At 58.2% G+C, this 22,599-nt stretch overlaps 2 protein-coding genes across 8 annotated transcripts; one reads left to right on the forward strand and one right to left on the reverse strand.

Annotated features, from left to right (window-relative positions):
• Positions 1-9,230: 9,230 nt before the first annotated feature.
• On the forward strand, positions 9,231-14,447 carry PERM1 (PPARGC1 and ESRR induced regulator, muscle 1). Of its 5 annotated transcripts, none has more exons than XR_010837890.1 (5): positions 9,231-9,381; positions 10,359-12,470; positions 12,702-12,902; positions 13,017-13,142; positions 13,388-14,447. XR_010837890.1 is itself a non-coding variant. In XM_067020059.1 (4 exons), the coding sequence occupies exons 2-4, from the start codon at positions 10,508-10,510 to the stop codon at positions 13,471-13,473; spliced, it is 2,109 nt and encodes a 702-aa protein (XP_066876160.1). In that variant the 5' UTR covers positions 9,241-9,381; positions 10,359-10,507; the 3' UTR covers positions 13,474-14,447. The 5 variants fall into 5 exon arrangements, 3 of the variants coding, with proteins under 3 accessions (XP_066876160.1, XP_058915689.1, XP_066876147.1); XR_010837891.1 differs by lacking the exon at positions 9,231-9,381 and adding an exon at positions 9,399-10,244; XM_067020059.1 differs by lacking the exon at positions 12,702-12,902 and having other exon boundaries at positions 9,241-9,381; positions 13,083-13,142.
• On the reverse strand, positions 14,419-22,564 carry PLEKHN1 (pleckstrin homology domain containing N1). Of its 3 annotated transcripts, none has more exons than XM_059059720.2 (16): positions 21,734-22,564; positions 21,535-21,634; positions 18,994-19,140; positions 18,827-18,907; positions 18,635-18,707; positions 18,206-18,333; positions 18,002-18,133; positions 17,801-17,881; positions 16,984-17,059; positions 16,717-16,865; positions 16,455-16,592; positions 16,118-16,258; positions 15,819-15,950; positions 15,426-15,635; positions 15,111-15,159; positions 14,419-15,028 (listed from the first exon to the last, which is right to left on the reverse strand). In XM_059059720.2, exons 1-16 carry the CDS (start codon positions 21,814-21,816, stop codon positions 14,913-14,915), a joined length of 1,836 nt encoding a protein of 611 aa, XP_058915703.1. In that variant the 5' UTR covers positions 21,817-22,564; the 3' UTR covers positions 14,419-14,912. The 3 variants fall into 3 exon arrangements, with proteins under 3 accessions (XP_058915703.1, XP_058915704.1, XP_058915693.1); XM_059059721.2 differs by having other exon boundaries at positions 18,002-18,097; positions 21,734-21,909; XM_059059710.2 differs by having other exon boundaries at positions 18,002-18,333; positions 21,734-21,909.
• Positions 22,565-22,599: the final 35 nt, after the last annotated feature.

Below are 22,599 nucleotides of genomic sequence, written 5' to 3' on the forward strand. Positions count from 1 at the left end.
TATTTATTTATATTTATTTATTTGGTTGACCAGGGTCTTAGTTGCAGCAGGTGGGCTCCTTAGTTGCAGCTTGTGAGCTCCTTAGTTGCATCTCACTGGCTCCTTAGTTGTGGCATGCAAACTCTTAGTTGCAGCATGCATGTGGGATCTAGTTCGCAGGGATCGAACCCAGGCACCCTGCATTGGGAGCGCAGAGTCTTAACCACTGCACCACCAGGGAAGTCCCAAGCACAAGAAGTTTGAAGAAAATTGCATCAAGAAACATCATAATCAAATTGCTAAAACACAGCAATAAAACAATGATTTCTGCTCTCACAACTTCTAGTCAGAGGTGTGGGCATAATGAAGATGAAGATTCTATACAACTTGAAGATTCCAAACAAGCTCTATACATTGGTTACCTGTGTACCTGTCACCACTTTCAAAAATCTACAGACAGTTAATGTGGATGAGAACTATCTGCTGATTGTCCAGTAAAATTATAGAACTGCCCAAACCAAAACAAAACCAAACCAAACAAACAAAAAACAAAAGGTGTGGGAAGTTCAAGCCAGGCCAGCTAAGCAAGAAAATGCAATAAAATGAATCCATATTTGAAAAAAGTAGTAAAACTATCTATGTTCAAATGACATGATCTTATATGTAGAAAATTCCATGGAATGCGTTAAGAAAAACTGTTAGAACTAATGAATGAGTTAAGCAAGGTTGTAGGGTACAAGATCAATATTTTAAAATCAGTTATATTTCTATACGTTTTCAACAAACAATCTGAAAATGAAATAAGAAATCTATTCAATTTATAATAACATCAAAAAGACTAAAACATTTATGAATAAATTTAATAAAGGAAGTGCAAAACTTATACTTTCAAAACTATACAATATTGTTGAAAGAAATTAAAGAAGACCTAAATAAATGGAAAGATATTCCACATTCATGGATTGGAAGATTTAACATTGTTAAGGTGACAGTATTTCCCAAATTGATCTATAGATTCAACCCAATCTCTTCAAAGTTCCAGTTAACATGTTTGCAGAAATTGACAAGCTGCTCTTGAAATTCATATGGAAATCCAAGGGACCCAGAATATACAAAACAATCTTGAAAAAGAACAAAGTTGGAGGACTCAAACTTCCTGATTCCGAAAGTTAATGCAAAGCTACAATAATCAAGACAGTGTGGTACCATCATGAGGTTGAACATATTCATTGATGGAATAGAATTCAGAGTTCAGAAATAAGCCTTCACTTTTAGTCACTTGGTTTTCAACAAGGATGCCAAGACAATCCAGTAGAAGAAAGAACAGTCTCTTCAACAAATTGTGCTGGGACATCTGAATATCCATATGCAAAAGAATGAAGTTGAACCCCTTCCTCACACCATACAGAAAAATTAACTAAAAATGGATGATATACATAAATGTAAGAGCTAAAACTATAAAACACTTAGAAGAAAATATAGGAGTAATTCTTCATGACCTTGGGTCAGGAAGGACCTGAAGTCAGGTCCAGAAGACAAAGCCTTCTTGGATATATTTCCAAAAGCAAAAGTGACAAAAGATTAAAAAAAAAAAAAGATAAACTGGACTTCATAAAAATTAAAAACTTTTGGCTTCAAAGGAGATTATTGAAAAAGTGAAAGATACATAGAATGGGAGAAAATATTTGCAAAACATATTGAACAAGAGGTTTGTATTTAAAATATATAAATAACTCTCTCAACTCAATAATAAGACAACCCAACTAAAAAATTGGAGAGGGCTTCCCTGGTGGCGCAGTGGTTGAGAATCCACCTGCCAATGCAGGGGACACGGGTTCGTGCCCTGGTCCGGGAAGATCCCACATGCCGCGGAGCAGCTAAGCCCGTGAGCCATGGCCGCTAGGCCTGCGCGTCCAGAGCCTGTGCTCCGCAACGGGAGAGGCCACAACAGTGAGAGGCCCACATACCGCAAAAAAAAAAAAAAAAAAAAAAAATTGGAGAAAAATCTTAATAGACATTTCTCAAAATATATATAAATGGCCAATAAACACACGAAAAGATGCCTGACATCATCAACCATCAGGGAAGTTTAAATCAAACCACAGTGAGATACCACTTCATACCCACTAGGATAGCTATAATTAAAAAGACAGATGGTAACAAGTATTGGTGAGCTTGTGGAGAAATTGGATTGTTCATAGGAATGCAAAATGGTGCAGCCACTTTAGAAAACTGTTTGGAAGTTCCTCAAAAGGTTAAATGTAGAATTGCCATATGACCCAGAAATTCCACTCCTAGGTATATACTCAAGAGAAATGAAAACATGTCTACACAAAAATGTGTGCATAAATATTCACAGCAGCATTATTCATAATAGCCAAGAAGTGGAAATAACCCAAATGTCCATCAACTGATGAATGGATAAATTTTTAAATGTGCTAGGGAACTTCCATGGCAGTCCAGTGGTTAAGACGCCATGCTTTCACTGCAGGGGATGTGGGTTCAAACCCTGGTTGGAGAACTAAAATCCCACATGCTGCTCGCCATGGCCAAAAGGATAAATAAATAAATAAATAAAACATACATATATACATACAATTTATTTACATATCTTACATACACACACACACATAAAATGTGCTATATCCATACAATGGAATATTCTTTGGCAACAAAAAGGAATGAAGTACTGATACATTCTATGACATGGGTGAACCTTGAAAAGATTATGCCAGGTCAAAGAAGCCAGACACAAAAGGCCACATATTGTGTGAGTCCATTTACATGAAATGTCCACAATAGGCAAATTGGTACAAAGTAAATTAGTGGTTGCCCACAGCTGGGATGGAGGTCCAGGGAAATGGGGAATGACTACATATGGGGGTATGTGGTATCCTTGTGGGGTGATGAAAATGTTCTAAATTTGTTTATATTGATGGTTGCACAACTCTGACTATACTAAAAACTTTAATTTAAATGGGTGAATTGTATGGGGTGTAAATTATATATCAATAAAACTGTTAACCCCTTCCCTATAAAAACAGCAGTAAAGAGAAGGTTTTAAGAGCCTCTGTGGAAAAAAAGACATGATATATGCAGAGGAACAAGGATAAATGATGGCTGATTTCTTGTTGGAAACAATGCATGTGAGGAGACAGTGGAACTAAATCTTTACTGAAAGTAAAAACTATCAACCTAGAATTCTAGAAACAGAACCACCCATACCTACACAGTCAGCTGACTTTCAACAAAGGTTCTAAGACAATTCAGTGGAGAAAGGAGAGTCTTTTCAACAAATGGTATAGGTACTATTGGATATCCATACACAAATAAAATAATCTGGAATCATATCTTTACACCATATACACAAATTAACTCAAAATGGATCATAGACCTAAATGCAAACTCTAGAACTAAAAAAAAACTTCTTGGAGAAAATTTAGAAAATCTTTGTGATCTTTGGTTAGGCGAAGATTTCTTAGATGCAGCCAAAAGAACAATCCATGAGAGAAAAATGGATTAAAAATGGATAAATTGGAATTCATCAAAATTAAGAACTTCTGCTCTTCAAAAGACATTGTTCAGGGCTTCCCTGGTGGTGCAGTGGTTGAGAGTCCGCCTGTCGATGCAGGGGACGCAGATTCGTGCCCCGGTACAGGAGGATCCCACATGCCACGGAGCAGCTGGACCCATGAGCTATGGCTGCTGAGCCTGTGCTCCACAACGGGAGAGGCCACAACAGTGAGAGGCCCGCGTATCGCAAAAAAAAAAAAAAAAAAAAGACTCCACACTCCCAATGCAGGGGGCCCGGGTTCGATCCCTGGTCAGGGACCTAGATCCCATATGCATGCTGCAACTAAGAGTTCACATGCCACAACTAGGGAGCCCATGTGCCACAACTAAGGAGCCCGCCTACCACAACTGAGACCTGGCACAACCAAATAAATAAATAAAATAATAAAATAAAATAAAATACCCTCTTTAATAATCGTTAAAAAAAAGCAAGCAAACAAACAAAAACAAAAAAGAAGACCCCACAATGAGACAGTAGTAACCATCTGTTAGAATGGTAAAGTTAAAAAGTCTGACCAGACCTAGTTCTGGTGCAGATATGGAGCATCTGGAGCTCTCAGGAACTCCTGGTGGGGCTGAAAAAATGGTAACCACGCTGGAAAACAGTTTACCCAAGGGAAGTGCAGGCACATGTTCACACAAAGACTTAAACACAAATGTTTCTAGCATAGCCCCAAATGTCCCTCAACAGGTGAATGGATAAACAAACCTTGGCATGTCCAACAACGGGACACTACTTATTAATTATAAAAAGAACTATTGGCATACACAGTGGCATAGATGCATCTCAACATAATTATGCTCAGTGACAGAAGCCAGTCATACTGCACTCTTGTACTACACCAACGAGTGCCTACTGTATGATCCCATTTACATGAAGGTCTGGACGGTGCCACCCAACTGCAGTGACAGAAGGGAAGGAAGGCCCACGTGGCTGCCTGGGCAGAGGGGGGTGTCAGAAAGGGCACAGGAACCCTTGGGGTGACGGGCATTTCACTCTCAGGAGTGTGGTGACGGCTTCCCGGGTGACTACACATGTCAAAACTTAGCTAACTTTACACTTTAAATATGTGGAGTTTATCATATTAAGTTATACATCAACAAACTATTAAAAGGACTTCCCTGGTGGCGCAGTGGTTAAGAATCCGCCTGCCAATGCAGGCGACACGGGTTCGAACCCTGGTCCGGGAAGATCCCACCAAAAACAAAAAAACTATTAAAAAATAAAAAGTAAAAAGCCCATAATCTGTGTAAAGCACTTAAGACTGCCAGGAGTGTAGTAGCTGCTCGTTGAAAGTCGGCTCTTATTTTTGAGGGCTTATGTCTCAAGGTCAAGGGCTCAAAGAGGGCTAAGTGGCTTCAGGAAGGGGCCCTGGCGCCCCCAAACGCACCGGCGTCTCAGATCCAGGCGCCGACGGCTCTGCTCTGCCGACTTCCGGTGGAGCCCGCTCGCCCTCTGGTGGCTTCCGGCGGTACCGCAGGCAGCGTGCCCGGCGATGCCACTCCCCGGCGGCTCCTCCAGCCCGTCCGTCTACACCCGCTCGCGGGCCTCCACAGACTTAAGGCCCCCAGCGCGGAGCTGGGTCAGAAGCGCGCAGATGCCCGTGTGCTCCAGAGCCCTTCCCACGAGGAGGCCCATGATTGGGGGGCGAGGAGAGGGAAGGGACGCCTCGGGTAACTTCAGCCACAGCTGGTCTTCAGAAGGAACCAGGTCCACCGCGCCCTCCCCACAGCCTCCCCTGGGGTCCTGTACTGCCTTCTTCCAGGGCAGCCATGGCAACTATAGAAAAGCCCCTGCCCCAAACCCTCCAAGCTTCCTCTGTCTGGGGAGTCCATGGGGGGCTCTGCTGCTGTGGCCCTGTAGACAGACAGACACACACGTGTGCTCCATGGAGTCGTGATGTGGCTCTGGGCCAACTGGTGTCCACGTGGAAACAAAAAGGTGTGACAGGACCCCCATCACCCACCATCCACGGAAATCAGTACCATGCGGGTGGTAGTCCCAGTGAGAAAGGTAAAATGATGACGCTCTAAAAACGTGGAGGGACATGGCGAAATCTTCATGACTTTTTGGGGCAGGCAGAGAGTTCTGTAAAAAGACAGAAACAGGGCTTCCCTGGTGGCGCAGTGGTTAAGAATCCCCCTGCCAATGCAGGGCACACGGGTTCGAGCCCTGGTCTGGGAAGATCCCACATGCTGCAGAGCAACTGGGCCCACGAACCACAACTACTGAGCCTGCGTTCTAGAGCCCATGAGCCACAACTACTGAGCCCACGTGCCACAACTACTGAGCCTGCGCTCTAGAGCCCGTGAGCCACAACTATTGAGCCTGCGTGCCTAGAGCCCGTGCTCCGCAACAAGAGAAGCCACCGCGATGGGAAGCCTGTGCACCGCAACGAAGAGTAGCCCCCGCTCGCCACAACTAGAGAAAAGCCCACACTCAGCAACAAAGACCCAATGCAGCCAAGAATAAATAAATAAATAAATAAATAAGTAAGTAAGTAAGTAAGTAACAGTGATAAGCATAAAGAAAATTGTTGATAATTTGGACTATGTTAAAATTTAAAACTTCTGTTCATCAAAAGGCACTGTTAAGAGACTGAAAAGTTGAGATGGGGGGGGAGATATTCATAGTACAAATATTCAAAACAGAATCCTTACCCAGAATGGGTAACAAACTCCTACAGATCATTAAGAAAAAGGCATAGAAGAGAGGCAGAAGCACTGAAGAGACACACATCTTCACAAAGGAAGATGCCAGTGGGGACTTCCTTGGTGGTCCAGTGGTTAAGACTCTGTGCTCCCAATGCAGGGGTCCAGGGGTTCGATCCCTGGTCAGGGAACTGGATCCCACACGGTGCAACGAAGATCCTGACTGCTGCAACTAAAGACCCGGTGCAGCCAAATAAATAAATAAATATTTAAAAAGAAGATGACAATGGCCAGTAAGGAAAGTGCTGCACCAGGCGGTGACAGGCCATAGGCAGTGTGGGTGCAGACACACTGGAGCCAGGGCACAGCCACCCCCGAAAACTGTTGGGCAGTGTCCTCTAGAGCTGGACAAACACCTCTGACCCCACAACTCTCCAAGAGCGCCAAAAGAAATGTTCCAGAATGTTCATAGCATCTCTCGGAAGAGCTGCAAACTGGAAATGACCCAAATCTCCATCCACAGGAAAGCGATGCACAGGTCACACATGGACCACCCTCAGCGGCGACGTTGACCAACACAGCCTTAGCCACCGAGTCCAGAGCCTGACGAGGAGCAGGGAAGAGGACCGTGGAGGAGTAGAAGACAGAGAGCATGGGTGCTGGTCTCTGCTGCGTTCCGACAGAGTGCCTGAAAACCTGGGAATTTCCTGCTGAGAGCACAGGAGCATCTTTTGTTCTAATGGGGCTCCTGTGGGGGCTGGTCACCAGAAAGACCAAGCCTGATGAGAAGCGTGGAGTTTCAGCCCCGCCCCCATCCTCTTGAGAAAGGAGAGGGGCTGAAAATGGGGTTAGTAATCGATCACGGCTGTGTGAAGAAGCCTCCACAAAATCCCGAGTGCTGGAGATGGGTGGAGCCGCGTCCACGCCCCTTCCCACGAAGCCCTGCCCATCTCCCAACCTGGACCCTCACCTGCATCCTTCATCCTACCCTTTTATAATGAACTGGTGAGTGTTAGTGAATTTCTCCCTGAGTTCTCTGAGTTCCTCTAGTAAATTAATTGAATCCAAGGGGCAGTGGGTAGTGGAAAGCTCACATTTGTAGCCAAGTCGGACAGAAGTGGGGACCTGGGGACCTGCTCCTTGCCATTGGCGTCTGAAGTTGGGGGCAGTCTGTGGGACTGAGCCCCTAAGCATATCCAGATATTATCAGAATTGAGTTAACCTGTCGGACACGCAGCTGGTGTCACCGAATTGCCTGGCGTGGGACGCCCCCCCCGGCCACACACACACTTTTGGCGACCAGTAAAGGGGACTCACAGGAGAGACGCAGGAGGGAAACCTGGGTTTTCCCAACACACAGAGGCAGCGAGGAGAGACCCCAGACCAGGCTTGCCCACCCGGGGCAGCCGAGAACGCCACCCGACCTCGCTCTTCCGGGGTGACTCGGCCTCCTCCACTCGAAGCCTCAGCTGTCGTGGTCCCCACCTGCCCAGTCTCAACCTCCTGGACCCTCCTCAGAGGCCACCCTCCTCTCCACTCTAGGTCCTTCTTAAGATGTGTTGCTGTCAGAAATGATCCTATTTACCTGTTAGCTTCGATGTTTGCTGTCCAACCCCCCTACTCCCTCCTCTGTCCCCAGCGGGAGGGGGGGGTGTCACAATGACCAGGCTGGGGATAGGCAACACCAGCCCGAGGGCAGGATGGCTCTGAGCAGGGCCTTTGGGGCCCAACTCTGCCACTCACTAGCTGTGTGGCTAAGGACAACTCACTCAGCCTCTCTGTGCCTTACCAAGCTCAACTGTGAAAGAGGGTCCTCCTGGCATCCCTCTCAGGATGGACACGTTTTGGAAAAGTGCTCAGGGGACTGGCAGGGTGGTGCCTGAAAGGGGCTGTTCTCAGAGGCCATGTCTCCTGCCCGGCTCCTCCTGGTGACCTGCAGGTGGCAGCACCAGACCCCTGTTCCCAGAGAGACAGACTGCGTTGCCACCCCCGCCTTGGGCCCGGCTTGCAGGAGCCTAGGTCGGGAGAGGTGATGGCAGGAGTGACCAGCTCTCCCCTGACCCCTCCCAGCCCTCTTCAGAGGCCCCTCCCATGTGGGTGCCTCCACTGAGAGCCCTCAAGGACCCCGCTTGTCTCCCAGGCCCTGCCGGCAGCTTCACGGTGCTGCCAGGGGCGGGGCCAGAGCAGGGAGGTGCAAACCCTGACCCAGGTTGGCAGTGGCCACGTCCAAATGACCCCTAGGAACATTCCAGGACCAGTCACTTCCTGGCTCATCGCTCTGGTTCCCTCTGTTCCCCACGGGCGTCAGGGTAAAGCTCTGAGACCCAGAAGCACCTGGGCTGGTCTTCGGGGGCCGCCAGCAGGCGAAGTGGCAGGAGGAGCCGGGAGGGCTGAGTCTTCACAGTGGGCGGGAGCGCTTTAAGAGGAAAGGGCAGGGCTTCCCTGGTGGCGCAGTGCCGATGCAGGGGACGCGGGTTCGTGCCCCGGTCTGGGAGGATCCCACGTGCCACGGAGCGGCTGGGCCCGTGAGCCACGGCCGCTGCGCCTGCGCGTCCGGAGCCTGTGCTCCGCGACGGGAGAGGCCACAACGGTGAGAGGCCCGCGTACCGCAAAAAAAAAAATTAATAAATAGGGCTTCCCTGGTGGCACAGTGGTTAAGAATCCGCCTGCCGATGCAGGGGACACGGGTTCGTGCCCCGGTCCGGGAAGATCCCACATGCCGCGGAGCGGCTGGGCCTGTGAGCCATGGCCGCTGAGCCTGCGCTCCGCAATGGAAGAGGCCACAGCGGTGAGGGCCCGCGTACCGCCAAAAAAAAAAATAATAATAAAAATAAATAAATAAATAAATAAGAGGAAAGGGCAGCCTTCGGCCGGGACGGGCAGCAGAGTAGCCTTCAGCTTGGGAAAGGGAGGTCCTGTGGGCCTGACTGCTGGTCAGCGTTCTCTGCCTGGCGTCTGACCTGACCAGGAAGGCGTCCGTCACGTCGCTGGCAGCCCCTCAAATGCCATCTATTTGTGGCCTGTACCCTGCCGCCTGGCAGGAGACACGTGACTGCGGGGCTGTGGTATTTTGGGCAACGGGGGCGGGGCGTGCGGGGCGAGCCCTGCACCATGCCGCTCTGGGACAGGCAGCTTGGACGCCCGGCTCCGCTGCCCCGGCTGGCTGTGGGGTCCCAGGTACAGTACTGCCGGCCCCTCATCCCCACCCTAAGGGGTCCCAAGGCAGACAGCCCCCACAGGGACCTCCCCTAGGACCTGAGAGGAGGGCAAGGTGCAGCGGGGTCAGGAAGCCACAGTGCCCTGGTCTCAAGGCACCTCCATCTCCGGACTTGCCTGGCCAGAGTAACCTCCCACCGCCCTGGGTCCAGTGGCAGCTGACCAAGGGCCAAAGGGCAGCCCCCTGCAGGGGGCTGAGAGGTTAGGGGCTGTCAGCCAGGTAGCGTTGCCTTAGTTCACTGAGACACGGGGAGGCGACCTTTGTCGGCTGAGCAGATCTGGTCAGGGGCACAGACACTGAGGATGGCCCCAGGGGGGCTGGTGGGAATCAGGAGGCTCATTTCTGTTCTGGGACCGCCTGCCCAGGCCGGGGCAGAGCCAGGCTCTCCCTGATGACCCCTGAGTGGGCTCTGGCCAGCACTAGCTTGACCTTGGTAAGCTCAGAGGAAGCCCGGCAGTCTGTTCCAGCCAAGGCTGCTGGAAGGTCATCACCAAAGTCTGGTCACCTGCTGGACACTGTGGCTCCTCCCCCCATGGCCAGCGGCCACCTGAGGCATGATGGGATAGCCCAGCGCTGACTATCGCCCATGAGCCCTGGTGGGTGGCCCTTGAAATGGGCTTTGCTATATAGAGCTGGCCTCAGTACCAACAACTCTGCAGGAAAGCTGGAGGCTGACCCAGCTGAACAGAAAATGCATAACGTTGTGGAGGAAAACTCCCCCTGGGGGTGAAAGCTCAAACATGAGGAACGCTCTTCTTTAGTGAACTTCACTACCTCGAGTGCAGGACTGTAGCAATATGTCACTGTAACGTTATCATTTGCGGTCAGTTTGGGAGCACGGAAAGTGGGTTTCGGATGTTCTAGCTCCAGGAAGCCATCAGGTTTGAGATCAGCACGGCTTCCCTCTGGATTCTCTGTTTGTTCTGCTTTCTTTCAGGACGGAGGTGGAGTGCTGGCCCCTGAGCCAGGGAGGCATGGGATGCCCCAGGGGGCAGGTGGGGTGGGGGCAGTGTGTGCCAGCCAGCGCCCCGGGCCTGGGCCCGTGAAGAGCCTGGTCTGTGGTTCACATGCCTCTGCTGACCCAGAATGGAGAACTTCCAGTACAGCGTCCAGCTGAGTGACCAGGACTGGGCTGAGTTTTCAGCCGCTGCCGAGGAGTGTGGCCTCCTGCAGGCCGGCCTGGCCTCTGGGGATGAGCTCTTGTCCAGTGACACTGACCAAAGGGACAGCAGTGGCAGCAGCCCCCCTGGGCCCCTGCCCCTTCCTGAGGGGCAGCTGGCTCCCAGGGGGAGCGACGGGCCCAGCTCTGAGGAGGAGGATGAGGTAGCCACCCGGCAGCTGGTCAGCAGGTCTTGGCGTGAGCCTGTGCTGGCCCCAGAGGCCGGTCAGCAGATGCCCAGCACGTCCGTGCGGTCAGGAGCTCGGCCGTCCCTCAGCCCTGGCGCTGCCCCTCTGGCCCAGGGCTCATCCCTCCTGGGGCCAGTGTCTTCCAGAGGCGAGAGGCAGAGGCTTCTGCAGGGCCCAGCCCCCCGGGGCCCTGCCGCTACTGCCCCCAGCGAGCCCGCTCCGAGCCCCGATTCCCCCGGCCGCCCTGGAGCCCTGCTGCGCAGCCCCAGCCGAAAGAAGAGGCGGGCAGTGGGCACCACGGCGGGTGGGCGCTTGGGTGACCCAGGCCCCTCCCCCACCCAGCTGGGCTCGTTACTGCTCGCTGAGGCCGGGGCCGAGGGCGGCCTTGGGCTGGCTGGGTCCGGGGGGAAGGGCCTCCGGGTGGGGACAACAGGGCAGGCAGCGGGAGCTGGGCAAGCCGAGCTGGGGCCAGAGCAGGCGGCCAGGCAAGGGCCAGGTGTGGATCTGTCTACATCTGTCCCTACCACTGAGCAGGGTACAGACCTCATCGGAATGACCCTCAGAACTGAGCCACGCACTATGTCCACGCTTGACCCGGAGGCTTCTCTAGATGTCACAATGGCTAAGTCAGACGTGGCTTTGTCCGCACCCACCTCCGAGCCTCAACGCAATGAGCCTCTGTCTACACCTGCCTCCAAGCCTAGACTGGATGTGGACCTGCTTATGCCAGGCCCAGGGGTCCAGCTGGACGTGGATTCACCTATGCCTGTCTCAAAGGCTATTCCACGTACAGCTCTGCCTCACCTGGTTTCCGAGGCTGGGTCTGATGTGGGTGTGTCTACACCTGCTCCCATCCCCGAGGCTGCGCCCGACATGGTGGAGCTGGAGGTTGCCCCAGTGGCCAAGCTGGGTTCCAGCCCTGTTCGGTCTCCAGAGGGGGGCCGACAGAAGCCCAGAGGGGAGCCCTCGGCAGGTGCCCCTGGACACCACACTGGGGGGCCCCCGCTAGGCCCCATCCAAGCCCCCAAGAAGAAGAGAGTGCGATTCTCCATGGCTGTGCCCAGCTCCGAGGAGCCAGAGTCGGGAGAGGCCTCGGGCCCAGCCTTCCCAGCCACAGCCCCCAGGACAGCAGCCGGGGGCCACAGGGCGTCTGGAGCCTGGGACGCTGTGGCAGTTGGGCCCCAGACCCCCCAGCCTCGGATCCTGAAGCACCTGCCTCCCCCCGCCCCCTCTGCCTCAGCGGGGCCTGGGCCCAGCTGCTGCTTTGAGGTGACCCACCCAGAAGCCTATGAGTTCTTCTTTTGTGACACCATCGAGGAGGAGCGTGAAGATGTCGAGGAGGAAGCAGAGGCTAGCCAGGCTCTGGCCGAAGTCCAGTGGCCGGATGTGTGCGAGTTCTTCTTCCAGGATGGCCAAACCCAGAGGTCGAGGCACTGGGAAGGCCGCTCCCAGGCCCCACCCCTCCAGGCTGAGCCTGTGCCGGCCCCTCCACCAGGAGACCCCATACCCATCTCCATCCCCGAGGCCTATGAACACTTCCTCGGGGAGGACATGTCGGGGGGCACGCTGGAGCCGGCTGCCCTTCTCCAGATGCAGGCCACGGAGCCCCCCAGGTCAGTCCCCTGGGAAGTGGGGACCGGCACCCCACCAGGGCCTAGCCCAGCCTCAGCGGAGCAGCTTACCCCGGCCATCAGGCCAGCAGGTGTGTGTTGCGGGGACCCCACGGCCTGTCCAGGACCTGGGTACACACTGTCCAGGGAGTTGGGCCAGTGGGGAGGGGCAAGCCAGGACCCTGGCTTGTGAGCTGGTGGGGGCCCTCAGGGATGATCTGGGCAGGATGACCAGCTCCTGGCCATCCCAGGACCCGGTCCAGGCGGGGCAGCCCCGGTCGAGCAGGGCTTTGGCTCCACACTGACCATCGCCCTGTGTTCAGGCCCAGGTAACAGCAGTGCCTGCCCCCAGCCTGTAGCAGGTAGGTGTTGGGGCAGCTCCAGCTCAGGCCGTGCTGCTGCCAGAGCAGGCTCGCATTCCCCTGGAAGATATTTTACAAAGCAGGAAACGGTGCCCCAGACGTACTCGCCCAAGTCAGCCTGACTCAACTATGCCACATGCTACCCCGTGTCATGGGACAAAGGTATCACGGGGAGAATGTGACTCAGGACAGACATGGCCAGGAGAGACGTGTCCCAGGGCAGATGCGTCTGAGTGGGACAACAGCAGGAGCTCAGGACACGCTTCTCTTTCCTAGAGGAACCCCGGGGTCCCCTCACCTTGTTTACCTTCAGCCAGAATGACATGTGCCTGGTGTTTGTAGCCTTCGCTACCTGGGCTGTGAGAACATCAGACCTGCAAGCCCCAGATGCCTGGAAAACAGGTTTGTGGGCCCGGGAGGCGGGGGGCTGGTGTCTAGAAGTCAAATGGAGGGGCAGTGGTGGTGTCCCAGCTGCTGGGCCAGCAGGGATGAGGGGCTCATGGGGAGGCGCAGGTGTCTCCCCTGATGGATCTCCTCTCGCCCCGCTGGCCTCCTCCCATCCTTTGAGAACCCCGCCCTGGGGCTGGAGGGTGGGGACCAGGCCGGGATGGAGCCGGCGCTCAGGAGCTCTTGTGCTTCTCTTGCAGTTCTGCTGGCCCACATCGGCACCGTCTCCGCTATCCGGTACTTCCGCCGGCAGGTGGGGCGGGGGCGCCACAGCCCCAGCTCCTAGGACCCAGGCTCCGCCCAGGAAGACTCAGGATGAGGAAACGTCCACAGGTGCTCAGGAGGAGGGGCTGCCCTCAGGCCTTGCCCTTTGACCCCTGTGTTCTGCAGCGTCCAGGAAGGAGCCTACGTCCTTGGTCCTGGCTCCCTTGGACTCCACACGAGGGTCCAGCCAGTGGCCGAGGCCGAGGCTGTGCTCCACACTTGGGAGTGGGGAGATTCTGGAAGGCTGGGAGGGTAGGGCAAGCAGGGAGCTGGTTAGTAAGGCGCCAGATTAGCAATAAAAAACAATGTGTCCAGCGAAACTGGAATCTCAGACACGTAGTATGAGACCCACTTACGCTAAGGAATTATTTGTGGTTTATCTGAAACCAGAGTTAACTGGAGTCCTGATCCTATGTGGTTATCCCGTTGGAGAGAGGGGTATGATGGGGCTTCAGAGCAGCAGTGAGGCCCCAGCTGGAGATCTGGGCAGAGGGCCTTGAGGCTGGGGGCGGTGTCCCAGGGACCCTCTGCCCTGTTTATAAGTGGGCTGGGCCGTTGGAGGCCTCTGAAGCCTGTCTAACCCCTGAACTCCAGGGGTCTGTGGTCAAGCCCTCCTTGGCTTGACCTCCCGAGATGGTGAGCAGGTACCCAGCGGGGCCCTGCAGGCTGGGGGTCTGAGGGCAGAGCCTGGAGCCCCTCCTCTGGGGAGCCCTGGAGGAGGTGCAGAGTCAGAAGGCAAGGGGCTCAGGTGGAGGGACGGGACACCTGGGTTCGCCCAGGGCTGACCGGAGCCGGAGGTGGGACGGGGAGGTGGGACGGGAAGGTGGGAAGGGTGCGGACAGTAGTGGAGCAAGGGGGCTGCCAGACCGGGTGCTGGGTGGGCGTCCAGCTCAGAGGCAGCACATACAGGGTCCCCGGGACGCAGGAGACGCCTGGCTGTTCAAAACAGAATGCGTGGACACACAGCACCAATAAAATCTCTTTCTTTCTGGTTTAGTCTCTTGCCGGTTTCCCCCGACCATCACTCTCCCACGCGCCCAGGCCACCTTCTTGCCTCTGCTAGTGATGTCTCAGACCCTTGTGCCCTCTGGCCTCACGTACTCTGACTCTAGCTAACCTTTCTCAGCCCTCTGACCTTTACACCTGTGCCATCCTCCGTCTCCCAGGTGAAACCCCTACCCCGAGTCCCCTCCCTCATTCCTTCCCTGAGAGGCAGGCTGAGGGTGGGCCCCTCTGGGCGTCCAGTCACCTTGGCCAAGGTGTCCTGAGGACGAGGCCCTCCTGACCCCTCAAGAGCCCAGGGTAACTCAGGTTTCTGGAGGCCCCTCCACCTGCTGGGGTCAGACCCTGACTTGATACTGGGCGCCTGTGGCCCCACTAAAAAGCCCCAGGTCCCGCTTCAGCCCCTCCTGCAGGCTCGATGCAGGCAGGTGGTCCCGAGCAGCGGCCTCCTGGTGGCCATCAGATCCACTGGACGAGCCCGCCTTCAGCCTGAGGTGCTCCTTGAGGCCACCGCTGGTGGGAACGTGACCGAGCTTTGTCCCAGACACTGTCGTAGCTCCTTGGGGGGCAGCCGTCTGGTGGGGAGGGCAGAGGTGCATGTGCTTTCAGGAAGCAACACCCAGAGCTTTCCCAGGAAGAGGCAGGGCCCTCACTCACCTGGGGGAGGTGGCGGGGGCTCGGGCGCAACTTCCCTCGCAGGAGAGACCTGGGGACCCCGACGACAAGTCTGAGGGATGGGCCCTCGGACGGGCTTGGCGGCCAGCTCAGGGACCTGCCGGACCCCACCCCCACCTTTCCTCTTGCCCCCACCCCCTTCCTGCCGCTGCCCCGTCCTTGGTCTCCGCCCATCCTCCCTTCCCCCCCCGTTTCCATCTCTCCTGCTCCCTCAGGGTCCCAGGAGGCCCCACGTGGTCTCCTCTCCCCCCGCCCCCGCCGCAGCACCCCTTGCCCGGGGTGGGGGCTGCTACTCACAAGCTGAGGGGAGCCTGGGGGCCGGGACCCCCAGCCCTTGATGGAGCCGTGATGCCTCTGAGAGGCTCGGGTCTGCGGGACTCCCTTCTCGGAGAGCAAGTGGGGGCCGGAGAGTCCAGAGCTGGGCTCAGAGACAGGCACGGACACGGGGACCAAGGGGAATGGGCTCGAGGGCTCAGGTCCGAGCGGGCTCTGCATCGCACTGAGGAACTGTCAGGAGAGCGGTGGTGACCGAGGCCCTGGGCTGGGACCTCCGTGCAGCTGAGGGGCCCCCGCCCCAGAAAGCCCCTTAGCCTCCCGTGGCAGCCTGAACAGATCGCAGGCTTCAGGCACCCTCTCAACCTCAAGCTATGGCCACATGCAGCTCTTTCTGTCACCCAGCAGGGGACTGACCTTGTCCAGGTCCTGGACGTCTGTGACCCTGCGGTGGGAAGTGGCAGGTGGTGTGTAGGGGTCAGCGTAGAGCGGGGAGTGCGGTGTCTCCAGAGAAGGGTCTGGGGCCTCAGGGCCATCCTCCAGCCTCAACTACAGGCAAGAGACAGAACAGACAGAATCGCCGGAGCTGGAAGTGGCCAAGCCCTCCCTTCTCTGTGCAAGAGGCCTCTGGGTGGCTCCAGGACCGAGGAGGCCGGGAAGATGGAGGGCGGGAGGGAGAGCCATGCCTGGAGCCAGGGTCAGCGTGCTGGGCCCACCTTGGTCAGGTCCAGGTGCAGTGGGGTGGCTGGGCCGGGCCCCTCGCCCTGGGCTCTGCTCCTGGGTGATCGGTTGCTGCCGGCCCGTCTCAGCTTTGCCTTGTGCCCACCGACGCTGGGGCAGCCAGGGCTGCCTTGCTCCTGTGGGGACCAAGGACCTTCCAGAAGGTTCCCCGGGGCCCTCTCCCACATACCCCTCTGAGGCTACACAGAGCCCCTCTGGTCTGAGTCGCCTCCCCTGAGGAACTAGGGCCCCACTTGCAGCGGGGTCCCCAACACAAACTCGCCTCAGTGTCCCCCACCCCCTTCCTCTGCCCGTTCCCCGCCAGATACTCACTGGTGCGGGCCGGGCAGGGCAGCCTGTGGTGGACTCAGGCGTGGAGTGGCTGGTGCGGGTGGAGCCGGGTGCTGGGCACCCCGAGTCCCAGCTGGTCCGTCCGTCAGAGGAGAGTGAGCCTTGGCCACCGCCCACAGCCTGGGCAGCCGGCGGTGGGTAAGGGTGAGCCGGATGGCAGGGCCCCTCCCCCCACCGCCCCATGCCCAGGCCCACCCTCCCGTTCCACCGCTGCCCGGTGGCACCTCCCCTGCCGAGTCCTCACCTGCGGGGGCGCCCGCAGCCCCGGGAAGCTCTCGGGGCCGGGCGGCGGGGAGGCCCTGTCCTCGCGGCAGATCGTCTGCAGGCAGAGCAGCCAGTGGCGGTAGTCCTCATAGCTGGCACACACCACACGGATGGTGTTGATGAGACGGCCTGGCACACAGATGCCGTGAGGGGGCCTGGCAGGCAGGGTGCCCCCTGCAGAGCCCCGGTGCAGAGCTGGGTGCCCGCTAGGCTCACGCCCTGTCTCCCAGGCCTGGGCTCTGCCCACCTTCGATCAGGAAAGAGCGGATCTGTTTCTCCCTCTCCTCCAGGTTGATGTGGATGGCGCTGAGTGGGAGCTCCCCCTGCGGGAAACCCGGGGGCCGAGGCCATAGTCAGGGAAGCAACCCTTGCACCCACTGCTCCGTCTTGTCCTCCCGAGCTGGGTGGGCGCTCGGACGCCGGGCAGTAGAGGGCAAGGCAGGTCCAAGGCCGACCCCCGTGGGAGGCCAGGGGCTCCCCGCCTGTCCTTGGGGGTGCCTTCGCCCCCGTCTCCAGGTGGGGCCTTCGCCAGCCAATGGCTGACACAGGACTGGTCACCTGCTAAGATGGGGGGTGTGGGAAGGGGTCACGAGGAAGCCCCCTGTGTGTTTCTCAGTGACTGAAAACCACGATGACCCCCAGAGTAGAATGTACCCTGATACACATGACACTCGCTCTGGCCCCAAAGGACCTTCACACCCACGCCCGGGCTCACACGTGCACACGCACACGCGTAAGCCTCAGCCACCCGGAAGATGCCTGCTCAGAGGCATAGGCCCCTTTTAGGGGCACTAGGGGCCCCCATGCCACCCACCCCAGGTGATGGGTCTGCTGGTGCCTGAGGACCCTCTAGGATGACACGGGATGCTGAGGCAGGGCACCCACCTTCCTTGCCCAGGTCAGGCTAAGACCAGACTGACCAGGGCAGTGGGCTGGGTGGGTGGGGCCGGTGCTATCTGTCCCAACAGGCCCCGAAATACAGGTTCCTCCTGAGCTGCCGCCCCCTCCCACCCCCACGCAGAGGGCGCGTCCCTGGGGCGGGCCCACAGTGGGGCGGGGCCCACCTTAAAGCAAAGCCCGTCTGCTTCCTCGGAGAAGATGACCAGGGAGGCCGGGTACAGGACCAGGAGCCCGTCCCGCTGCTCCTGTGGGGGGGGGGGGTGTCACCGGGCGGGGCAGGGTCTCCAGCAGCACACGCCCAGGGCCCCCACCTGCTGCCTGCGCCCCTCCCCCGCCTCCGCCTGCCTCTGCACCCCTCCACCCACCTGCGAGGGCAGATGCTGCAGCTTGACCCGTGAGGCACAGATGGCGGTGCCCGCCACCTGGAGCCCTGATGCCGTCCGCAGAGGGGTCAGCCTGCGCTGCAGAGTCCGAGGGGGCTGGTTCTCAGGGGGGCCCTGGTAGAAGGGGGTCAGCGGCAGGGGGAGGAGAGAGGTGACGGGAAGGGGCGTGGGGTTCCCAGCACTGACCTGCGGGGGTGCTGGGGGGCAGCGCGGCACCCCTCCCACGAGGGCTATCTGCTTCTCCAGGTGGTAGAGCCAGCGGTCCAGCTCGGCCTGGCTGGGGCACAGCACAAGAAGGGGGGCGGGCAGCGGGCCTGTGGCGGTGGGGGACAGAGTAGGCTAGGCCGGCGGCCACCAGAGAGGCTCCTCAAGGGTTTGGGGGAGTCATTGATGATCACACGCACAGCTCTGGAGGCCCCCGACCCGCTGTCCTCCGCCCCAGCCCGGCATACGCACATGTGCCCATCAGAGGAAAAGCCAGGGCCCCTCAACGTGCTCCGAGCCCCGCCAAGGTCCTGGGGCCCGGTCAACAGCCAGGTTCACCGAGCAGCCTCGGTGCTCTCGCCTTCCTGAGGCCCAGATCAGCACAGGCAGCACCCCCTTGCCCCCGCACACCTTTGATCTGGAAGGCGTGCTCTCTGGATCCCTCGAGCCGGGAGACGCTCAGCTCCACCAGTGGTAACAGCCCCTACCAGAGCACAGCGGGAGGAACGGGCTGGGGGACCCCCGAGCAGGGCTAGGCCAGTGCCTCCCAAGGGGCTGCCCTCTCCCTCCCCCCCAGCTCCGCTCTCTGCCATTTCCCCGCACCTGGAAAGTGAGTCCTTCGGAACCATGGGCCTGGAAGTAGAGGTGGGAGGGGAAGAGTTCCAGAAAGCAGTCGCTGACGTCCTGGGGGAGAGTGGGGCCAGGGTCTGAGGGCTGCGGGCAGGCCCCAGCGCGGCCCTCAAGCATGCCCCTCCCGGCCCGGCCCCCACCTGGCTGTGCTGGAAACGCAGCCGGACCTTGGTGTAGTGTACAACCTCTCCCAGGCTCCTCACAGGCGCCTTCCACTGCCCTGCCTTGAACACACGCAGGAAGGGCTGCTCCAGGTCTTCTTTCTGGCTCTCCAGGCTCGGGATGTTCTGGGGTGGGGGCAGAGCTCAGGGGAGGGGGCCTGACCAGCGGCCAGCAGCCCTGGCCCCCAGTCTCACAATACACGGGTTAAGAAGGCACACGCAGCATCACACGTGTGTACAGAACCCTGTACACACTCACAGCCTCTTCACATGAAAACGATGCAGAACACACACACACACACACACACACACACACACACACACACACAGAGCCTCCATGCTGGTCACAGAACTCTGTGGTCTAGTCTTGGAGTCATCGAGGTTTCAATTCAACGGAGGTACAACCCTTAGCTTCACTATTTCCTAACTGTGTTCCCGTATTTCGGTTATTCAACCTCCCGAGACTTGTTGGTCAGAAGGGTTTTCAGGTGTCCAGGTGCGATAATACTCGAGTCCCTCCCACACCTCAGGGTTGGCTACTAACATTTTAACACTTGGTTCTACCAAGGAAGTGGGGGGCTGATTTGTAGTCTTTGGCAATTTCCCTGGCGTAAGGACTCCCGTTTCAGTCCATTTCAAGCCACCAGCACGCTGCCGCACGCCCCCAATCTCCCTCTCGGCGGAGGCCCAGGTCCTGACAACGGCCAAGGGGTCCTCTCCCCTCACATCAGGCACGTGCCCGCCTCGGGGCCTTTGCTCTTGCTGCCCCTCTGCCTGGACCACTCAGCCCAGCCCCTTCTCACCCCATCCAGAGCCTGGCTCAGACCCCGTCTCTGTGAGCCCCTGTCTGGGTGCCCTTCCAACATTCGAGCCTCGCTGACCCCCGCCCATTGGTCCTCCTGTACGTTCCTCCTCAGCACTGGCCACATCTGGCTTACTCTGTCTTTTACTTCTTTGTCTTATCACCTGGCTCGGTCATGGGGTGAGAACGATACGAGAACAGGGCCCATTGCTGGGCCAGGGCCTAGGACAGGCCTGTAGTGTGCCGGGGGCTCAGTGCCTGTCTGCTGAAGGGAGGGAGGGTGAGTGCCCACTGACAGCTGGCCCTGGCACACAAAGAATCCTCTAGAAACAGGGGCTTGACTGTCAGAACGGAGTCAGACCGGGACGGGCGCCGAACTGGGGCTGGAGGGGCTGAGGTCTGGGATCAGGGTGTGCTGGGGAGCCGGCAGGGGCTGCTGTGCCCTGGCCAAGCTGAGGCACCCCTCGGGCAAGCCCAGGAATGTGAACAGACAGACTCACAGCTTGCTGGCGTCCCTGCCTTTGGGTGGGGCCTCCTGCACCCACACCCAGCGTGGGGAATGATGCCGGACGGGACCCATGAAAAATACGCCACGGGGCAGGAAGGGTCACGCAGCTGGCCCTGTGGCCTGGGCTCAGCCTTGAGGCCGCGGCTGGGCAGGCTCTCGTGTGGGTGCAGAACCCACGCCCAGGCAGGGCTTGAGGAGCGCCGGCTCCTCCCCCGGCCCCACTCCCCAAGGTTCAGCAAGCCGGGTCCCCTCTCTCGCCACCATGTCCTGGCCCAGAAGGACGGCCAGGACCACACGATGTGCCCTGGGCCTGGACAGAGGAGCTGAGGCCTGAGATGCGGCCACACAGAGAGACGCCGCCTGGGACTTGTCCGAAGTGCTCTGTCCCCTCCTCTGAGGCAGCCTGGTTTCTGAAGCCAGCACTTGGCCACAGGGAGCCCAGGACACCCCAGGGAGCAGGAGAGGGGACAGCCTGATTGGAACACTTGGAAAGTTGGCTCAGGAGCCCACACCTGCTGCTGTGAGGACCGAGGGGTGCAGGGCAGTTGTGTCTGGGGCAAGAACTGGGGGGGTCACTTCCCCCACACCCCAGGGCCTCTGCACACAGCAGAGCCTTGCCCCGCCCCTTGCCGTGCGGGGTTAAAGGGCGGGTGTCTCTCCCCCTCGGCCAGCTGGGCAGGCCTGGGGGGCGGGGCGCAGGGGCCGCTGTGGGATGAGGCAGTGGTGGACACTGAAGGGACACCCCTTGGAGAAGCCGGGGCTGAGGGCAGGGGCCAGGCCGGCTCACCGTGCACCCGAAGCCCCTAACGCTCAGAGTGACAGAGGGGCGTGGCGGTTCACGGCCCTGTCGCCAGCCTGACGCCCGTGCCCACACGGCAGCAGCCAAGACGTGCGTGCTTGTCCAGCTCCAACGCGCCCAGACGCGCTGTCCTGGGCCAGGGCCCGGGGCGGGGGGCGGACTCCAGGGCCCCCCCCGCCCCACCGCCCCACTGACTCAGGGCCGGTCTCAGTTTCACTCAGCTCAGACTTTCGGCCCATGAGCTTCCTAGGGCAGGGCTGCACCTACTTCCTCCCTGCGCTGTGGACTTGACGCCCCCAGTCCGACGGGGAGGACCCCGGGCCCAGCACGGGCAGGACGCACACACGCAGCCACACGCAGACCACCGCTGCCGCGCCCCTTCGAGCCGGGGCTCGCTGCCCAGCCGCTCACCGTCCCAGGGATGTAGTGGAAGATCTTCTCGGCAGTGGCGTCCCCATCCGGCCTGGCCTCGGGGCCAAACAGGCCAGCCAGCTTCCGGGCGCCGTCCTCTCTGGGAACAAGGGAAGGGGTGCTCACAGCCTGGCCCCCGAGGCAGATTGCGGGAGATCCTGTGACCGAGGGGCCGCGGCTGTACCCTGCCCCGCCTCACCTATTTCCCTTCAGCGAGGGTTTTCTGGAAAAGGAGGCTCGGAGCCTCCTAGGGGCCTGAGGGACACAGTGGCTGTTCCCCATGGGCAGCGGTGGCAGGCGGCCCGAGTAGAGCAGGTCGACAGGTCTGTGTCCCTCCGTCCCGAGCCTCCCGCCCCATCTGCTGGGGCGGGGCTCTGGGGCAGCCTGCCCGTACCCAAGGGCTGGGGAGGCGGAGCCTTTCTGGGAGGGGCCTGGCCCCCACCTGAGGCTGAGCTGAGCCTTTCAGTTTCCTGGCCAGGGTCCCCCACACACGCCAGCCAGCCCAGGGGGGTGGGGGATGGGGAGGAAAGGCTCCCCTCCTCTCGCCGCCCAGTGAAGAGCCCCCAGTCTGGACAGGAGGGGGCCCAAAGGCCAGTCTGTGATCGTGTCAGACTGCGGGTGCCTAGAGCTGGAGCTCCGTGAGCCCAGGCATCCCCTTCCAGACCTCCCCACCACGTGAGCACACACCCCGTTTCCACCTAAATGCCTGTTGCTGAGTCACCCGTGACTGGAGCGGATGTGTGCTGACTCTCAGCGGCTGAAGCAGGAATTTGCCACTGGGTAAGGGGAAGCCAGGACCCTCCCGCAGCCTCCTCTCTTGCCTCAGTCCAACCCTCACCCCAGATCAAGGTCAGGGTCCCCAAGGCTTAACCAGAACCCAGGAGGGAGGCCATGACCCTCCCAGGTGCGCCTGGGACAGCCATGGTGAGGGGGTGCCATGCACAGCCTGGAGTAAGACACGGGCCACCACAGCCCTGCCCCCGGGTGTGACGGTGCTGTCCCCAAGCCCCCAGGTGCCCACACAGCAGCTCGGCCCGGCCGCAGAGCCACCCCAGGCTCTCCCGG

The sequence above is a fragment of the Kogia breviceps genome, chromosome 1 (genome assembly GCF_026419965.1).
Source record: "Kogia breviceps isolate mKogBre1 chromosome 1, mKogBre1 haplotype 1, whole genome shotgun sequence".
NCBI lineage: Eukaryota > Metazoa > Chordata > Mammalia > Artiodactyla > Physeteridae > Kogia > Kogia breviceps.